At 39.5% G+C, this 7805-nt stretch overlaps 1 protein-coding gene across 3 annotated transcripts in view; it reads right to left on the reverse strand.

Annotated features, from left to right (window-relative positions):
* Positions 1-6455, reverse strand: part of NOVA1 (NOVA alternative splicing regulator 1) — a 189439-nt gene extending 182984 nt beyond the window's left edge. For 2 of the 3 annotated variants that reach the window (XM_044435736.1, XM_044435735.1), the window contains exons 1-2: positions 6320-6455; positions 4405-4548 (exon numbers count right to left, since the gene is read on the reverse strand). In XM_044435736.1, coding sequence (XP_044291671.1) covers positions 4405-4548; positions 6320-6455 — 280 coding nt within the window. Of the gene's footprint in view, positions 1-4404; positions 4549-5631; positions 5732-6319 lie in introns of those variants that run through there. The other variant, XM_044435737.1, reaches the window with a different exon arrangement.
* Positions 6456-7805: the final 1350 nt, after the last annotated feature.

Here is a 7805-nt window from a genome sequence, read left to right on the forward strand (position 1 = left end):
ACACTGTACAGACCAATAAGAAACATTTCCAAAATAGAAAGGTGCCAAGGAATTGTGTAGCCAGTCCCTTGATAACTCATTGATAATCCAATCCTGTGACACATACCAGTATAGAACCCCTCCACATGCTGTTATGTGGAGATGCACCCAGTTAAATTTCCTTGAAGTGACTTAGTAGAATAGCTCATTCTCAGTGTATGGATTACTGCCATGTTTTGACCATATTAGGTTTTTTTCAGGAACTCATCAGGATAGATAGTTTGGTCAGGTGGAAGAATGACTAGCATGTACACCATCCTGACCTGTAGCAGAGAGCAACAATTCTCTTCCAGCACCATTTTTCTAGAGTTACATTCCTATGAACACCCTGTGGAAAGCATGTCTTGTTGGACTTGCATCTCTAAATGTGCATGGACTAGGCTGATACTAAGAACTGTACTCCAAATACCTTGTAGGTAGTAAATGTTTTTGGGAACCATTCATTTCAAGATAGCCATTTCAATTTATAGCAAGCAGGAGTTGCTTTTTTTTAAGCAACCTTCAACAATTTCAGAATTAATTACTAAATAAATGGGGGCGGGAGGATATAGAAGCATTCATGTTTCCAACTGTCACAGAGCACATTTAAATAGAAATGCTATAAGTTTCTCTTAAAACAAAATATTACATTGTGCACATAGAGAATGAAATCAGGATTTTACCACTTTGTACAAAATTTACTTTTACTTTTAGCTTCAGGTAAACTTTACAAAAATAATCAAAACCATTTTTTCCACAAATACAAAAATCAGTGACAGATGCACAACTGAGAATCATACCTTCAAATAGCTGTTATTCAATGCTTCAATATTTCAGAATATAAGCAAAGAACCTCAAGTTTGCAGATCTATTCTGAGGTCCATAATTCCAAAAACTAAATATTCAGGAAAACTATTTTCTTCAAAGTTGGTTCTCACAAATAGACTGCAAACGGGAACACAACATATAGAAAAGTTTCCATATTTAACCAAAACCAAAAGAAAATGAATTTATCTGAAACATAAAGGGGCAGGAGGATTGTCTGCCTTTTACGCAAAATGTTATTTTCGCTAGTACACATCTCCAAGCATTTAGACTGCTAATTTGTCTATTTATACCAAGTCCTGATTTCAATCAAATGTGCATGTAATAGGGTTTGCTTAAACAAGATAACATTCAAAATGATTATTTTTCACATTGGTGGCAATATCATTAAAAGTGAAATAATAAAAAATGAATTTGTTTTATGCTGTCATTGAACTCTTTAAGTTCATTTAAGGATCTAAGGTTTTGTTAGAAAACACTTTTACCTGTGTGATCTTCTTGAAATATATTAGTATACACTGAACCATTTATTTTGTTTTGTTTAAAAAATGTTCAAGATCGTAATTTAACAGACTTGCTGTTCTACATGTTTTGCTTAACTTTCTTATAATTCTTTTTCAAATCAAATTAATACCAACTCAATTACTAAAATCAAGTGATTCAGAATATCATTTCACTAAAAGCGTAGAGCTCTACTCATTCTCATGATAATGTGATCCTTTAAAATACCATAAAGATCAATGGGACTTTAGCAAGCTCTTTGACACTCTCTCTCTACACAGACATAATTAACACAAAGTTAATGTTATCAAGCAAGAATTACATAACTATATGTACATACATCAGTCTAATGTTCTTTACATTACACAAACATGGAAGGAAGAATAAGGCTATTAATTACCCTGAGAAACAAATCATTAGTCCACCTACAGTTCTCCCGTTTCGTGAAAGAGATCTAATGAACACTCAGGAGAAAGATTCTGAAGCTATACCCTTTCTTAGGCGCCTTTCTTTGGAAGTGTTTATATGGCAGTATCATAACAAACAATGGTAAATGTTTTACCATTTTTAAAACATCAGTACTCTTGAATGATATTTATTTTCAACATTTGACCAATTGAATTTAGCCTCTGGATAAAATCTGTTTTACTAATTGAAATTAGATTAATTTAAATTGGCTTACTAATATGCCAAATTAGCCCAATTAAAAAAGAAGTACTGCATATTTTTCCTTGGAGATGCTTCAATAATGTTGTTCATTTCACTAGTTACAGTTGATTTTGTTTTCTCTGGTCATATCATTATTCTGTATGAAATAATATATAGTGCACATGGATGACATAGCTTGCTATATAACACAACCGGCTCATCTCTGATATGCACGAACAAAGTTTCAGTCTAGCAGCTGCCACTGAAGTATTTAAATAACTATTAGCCAACTGTATAACAATTAACCATATAGAAGGATTTAATTATCTAGCATTGTATAGCTTTCTATGAAAATTAAAAAAGGCTAAGTCTAATGTCAGCATAGTTAAATAGAAGATTTCAGGAATAATATGGACTTTAAAAAGACCCCTCAAGCAAATAGCAGCAGCTTAGAGAATGCCAAGAGTTCAGATGATTTCTCAGGCTCCAATCTAAACAGAAACACTAATAACTACCAACAACTAAGTACCTCACATCTGTTTGTGCATAAGGAAGAAACAGGTGAGTTTATAGATGAGCGAACCATTTATTAATAAAATTGATCAATAATGTGGCTTCACATATAAAATAGATCTTTCAGTGTCTGATTCTGAACTAGGGGATTAGTCTACACCTGTTACAGTCAAACTGTACAAGCTCCCTGTCATGCTGGCATTTCCTTCAGAGGGAACCTGTTTACGTCACACAGGAACACAATGTTGTAAACCTCTAATCATGCCCTGTCAATTTTTTTTCTTGTCAAACTTCTTTCAAATCATCAGCATTTACCCAGTTTTCAAGTCAATGCAAACATTTAATATCAAGTTAAACAGGTAATAGAAATCATTGTGTTAATATAGCATACAATGCACTATAACCTTGCTTCCTGCTATATAGTGAAATGGGATGATATAGTTTCGAATTTGCATTACCAATCATAAACATCCATTCTTCCATACTATCATCTCTCACTGGATATCATTCTACTGATAATACAAAACACCTGTTTTATATCCATTTGTTGTTTCCAAATTCCATTTTCCAGTGCATTTATAACTGCAAACTCTCATCATTTTTACTATCAGTGTTTTTTGTCTCAGTATCTATGGATTATGTCAACTCCATACTGATTTTCACACTTATTACACTTTTTAAAATATACAAGCTATACGATCAAGCTTTTAAAAACTAGTCATGAAATAGACATTTTTAATATGAATACATTATACTAGGAATATAAATATACATTTCTATATACTGCATCTTAAAAAGAATTTCAACTCTAATACATTCTATGTATCAGAATGCATTTTATATATCAGAATTATCACAAATATTTCACAGCCTTTGTATCCAAGAACAATAATCCATTCCAGAATTCAAGACAGAATGCAAAATGAAACATTCCTAACAACCTTGCTTTTCTTTCACTCATGTCATCTATTTAAACTAATTTTCAAGATTCAGTTGTATCTTCAAATGGGATCATCAAATGCAAATAAGCCTTCCTTTTACTACAGAAAAGTGTGTATGTGCGGGGGGAGGGGGGGAATCTCAATGGAAACCCACTACTGCTAAAGTGACAAATCAACACATTATCAGAACATTAATGTTGTCCACATAATGATGTCCATATAAAAATGGACGTATAAATAAATTTACAGCAAGCAATAAGTAGTTACATGCTAATTTGGACAACCTTAGAAATTATGTATTTTTAAAATGTTCATATATGAATTTCAGTTTCCATTATGCATAGAATAGGCAAGTTTTGTCACTGATACATACAGTAGCGATATAACATTATTCTTTCCAGAATGTGTATATTATTTCACAATATATTTCTGTTATCTACCACAATTGTGATAAACACACAAAATCAATGAAACATCTGAAAAGCAGCATTTGCTTCTTTTTAATTCACGCTAAGACAAGTGGACAAAGCAATGAAGCAGAACAGAAATATATAATGGATTTAAGGTAAATGGCCTATTCTGAAAGGAGCACCCTGTTTTTTACTCATATGCTTATTGGTCCTAGTGATGTCTAAAAACTTCAGCAAAACTGTTTTTAATGCTACCTGTCAAACTTGCTATTTTAAATAATTTTTGCAATAAGAATACAATGCTTAAAAGACATCTTATCTTCCTGACTGTTTCCACAGTCAGTATTATAAACTATCTATGTTTTGGAGGGAAAATATCTAAGCATTCTCTATATTCAGAACTATACATTACAATGCATTTTGCTATTTCATAATGCCATTTATTATATTGGTATGGTACTACTAGTAACCTAATGTTGTTTAATTATTAGAATGTGAATATATTACCCCAGGGATTTAGCAAATAATCTACTAAATCATGCACCTACCTGGATAAAAGTCTTTGGATTTAGAGAGCTTGATGGTAGCCCCAGTCTCTTTCTGCAGCTGAACAATTGTCTGTCCTCCCTTCCCAATTATAGATCCAGCCGCATAACTAGGTATGAGGACCTTTAGAAAATATTGGCCGTCCTCTGAAAAAAGAAAGGGGATATAGATTAATTTACTGCCTGCAATCTCATTCTTCCTCAAATCTAACTGTTTTTAGTATGAATGCACAGGCATTTTGCACAGATATGTAACCAGTTGCTTCTTCATATCTGCTTCATATCCAACATTATCCTTAATTTTGTGGTGCTGTAGGATGCAATGACCCAATTCAAGTTATAATTCTGAACGTATAACATCTCCAGTTCTAACCCAGTTGGCAAGATATAAAAATATGACTCTTTCAAGGATGAGAGAAAATGCCTCATGATTGAGAAAATGACACAAAAATTTGGCGAAGAATTACAAGTTGCCCTAAAAATGCAGCAAGAAACCCAAACAAAGTAAGGAGAAAAGGAAGGCTATTTGTTCACACTCAGTATTTATTATTACCCTATATCCTTATGAGGAATACACAGCTCTCTCCACAAAACAGTCCTAAATTTCAATTTTTATTCAAAGTGTTTAGTTACCACCAAGAAAAAGCATCACTATGTCAATACAATAATTTGCCTAAGTAATCCTGATGTATTTCTTTAACACTTCTTCAGTAGCAATGATCTCTTAAGCTCATTAATGAAAGGACATTAAGAAGATTTTTCCCCTGTTAAAAGGAAGCTAAAGTCATGATACGCTTAAAAGATGACAGCTAGTGTCATGATGGCCAAAATCGGAGCAAAGAAACAAAAAACAAAATCCCAAATTGGGGAGGGTAAATATCATGAATGGATCAAGTATTTCTCTACAATGGAACAATTGTGCTCCTTCACACGTCTAACGCTATCAAATTCTATGGACCTTAAGGAAACTGCTCTGAAAGGATTTCATGTGAGAACAAAACACACACTTTAAACCCTTTTATTAAAAAACCCACTTTGGTTCCCAAGCTAACCTAAAAATGCATCTACATAGAAGTTTGCTTTTAGAAAGGTACAGGTTCAGAGCAATCTTACTTTCCGTGAGAGTCAGTCCCACCTAGTACAGGTGCGCCCCCCAAGACATTATACAAACAGTTAAATACATCAGCTATCTAGTTCTGCTGCTTGTTAATGTTGGATGAATAAATTCACCTCTGCCTCGGTGCATTGTTATGAAGACTCCAGTGCAAATGAATAGAGGAGATGCTGGTCCCGTTATAACTCATCTCATCCAGGAAGAGCAGGATGTTAACTAACAAGTCACCGCACCAAGACAGGCAACTCCCGCCCTCCCTCCGCAAACCTCTCTCTGACACACACACACGCGCGCGCACACATCCCATCACCGTGACCCAACCCCAGGAAGAACAAATGTGTGCAACATTTTCCACTGAAACAGAAAGTGGTGCCAGAAAATCGACAAGATTTTTGTTTTTAATCTACCTGGCCACTCACAGAAAGGGGGGGAGGGAGAGGAGATGGGAGTGAAAGTGCTTCTTTTCAGCCGCCATTTATTCGTTTAGTTTCTCCAGTTGTTAAAATTCGTGCAACGGGGTAGCGAGAGAAGAGCTCTGGCTTTTGCAGCTCGGATGGTCAAGGCTGAGGAGCACCCCCCTTCAGCCAAGACGAATATGTGAAATTAAAATAAAAGAGGGCTTGCTAGATGCTTGAAAAGCGACGCCATTTTGATGAATGATAACATTAGAGAAATAAGGAATGTTTGAGGAAAGGAAAAGGAGGGCGAGGCGAGAAGGCAGGTAGGAAAGGGGAAGGTAGGTGGGTGGGGAATTTGGGAGGAGGAAGAGGAGGAGGAAGAGGAGGAGGAGGGGGAAATACCCACCGCCCGTGTTGGTCCTTTTGGTGCTGCCGGCTTCAGGGGGAGCTTCAAGTGGTCTTTTCCGCGAGTCCGGCGGGTCCAGGTCTATGGGCACCCCAGTATGGGTCCCGTTCTGCTGGATGGGAGCTGCCGCCATCATGTTCGCCGCCGCCTCCGCCGCTAGGATAACTGGCTTCTCCCTTCGGGGTGGGGGGGAGGCAGGGAGGCGAGGGGGCTCGTCCCGCTTCTTTCGCTTTTCTTCTTCTCCTCTGAAATTTTAAGCTAATCGGGGAAATCAGGACCCCGCAAAAGGATGCTTGGGGGGCGGGGGAGGGCCTGTTTATCTGGCACCGGTGAAATGGGGAGGGGGTGGGAGAGGAGGAGGAAAAGCAGGCAGGACGACGGGCTGAAAGAGCAGCTGCAGTGCAGCGCCAGCAGAAGCTGAGGTACAAAAAAAGAAATTAAAAAGGGAAAAGAGGGGAAGGGGTGGAAGGGGTGGGGGGAGAAGAGAAAATGAGGGGAGAAAGAGAGGTAGGGGAGGAGGGGGAGAAGTGAGGCTGAGGAGAGGAAAGGGGGGGAAGGAGAGGAGGGAGAGCGAGTGAGAGAAAGGAGGGGGAGAAAATGAGGGAGCGAGGCGCGGGGAAGGGAGGGCGCGAGCGGGCGAGCGAGCGATGTGCAGCGGGGTAGGTGGGAAAGCGAGGATTCAGGGAATGTGCCTCTGTGGCCCCCTTCTGCCTCCCCTCCCCGTCTTTCCTCTCGCTGCTCTAGTTGTGCGCCTGCAGCTGGCGGAAAGCGGCTGCCTGGGCTGAGGAAGGCTGGTGCTGCTTTCGCGCTCTCATTCTCTCCCTCGTTTACGAGTCTGTGTCTGTGGCGCGCTGCCGGGCTAGACTCTCCGTCAGGAGTTGCTCGCTGAGCCGCTTCTCCTCGCTCGCTCGCGCCCCCTCCTCCCCCCTCCCTGCTGCTCTCTGGCTCGCTTGCTCGCTCTCGCTCGCTCGCTCGCTCCCCCCCACACCGTTCGAGACCTCGTGGCTTCGGTTGTAAGGAGAGAGCGACTCGCGCTCCCCTTGCCTGCCTCACCCACCGACTCCCTCCGAGCCCAGGCAGTAGGGCGTTGGGGGGCAGACGAAGGGGTGTGAGAATAGGCGAAAGACGCCGGGGGGGGGGGGGTATTTTAAAAAGTAAGAGTTTTTTCTGTTCTCGCCCGCGTGTGTGTGGGGGGGCAGGCCTTACCAGAAGGATGGAAATTTGAGCCAATCGGATGACAGGAACGCTCAACTCGGATTGCAGTATTGGGCCAATCAAGGAGACCTGTGGAAGACTTTTAAAGCGAGGAGGACCTTTGCTACCTCTGTCCATTCCAGCCCAGGTTAAGGTTGGAGTGAGAAGAACCCCGAAGTCCTCCCAAAACTAAATAAGCAGGGCTGGTTATTTTATATCTTGGGTGGGGGAAAGTTTGGGTACACGTATTTATTTATTGTCTGTTAGACGGTGTTCTCCAGTTTCCCATTCT

This window comes from Varanus komodoensis, unplaced genomic scaffold (genome assembly GCF_004798865.1).
Source record: "Varanus komodoensis strain SLA01 unplaced genomic scaffold, ASM479886v1 scaffold3, whole genome shotgun sequence".
Classification (NCBI taxonomy): Eukaryota; Metazoa; Chordata; class Lepidosauria; order Squamata; family Varanidae; genus Varanus; species Varanus komodoensis.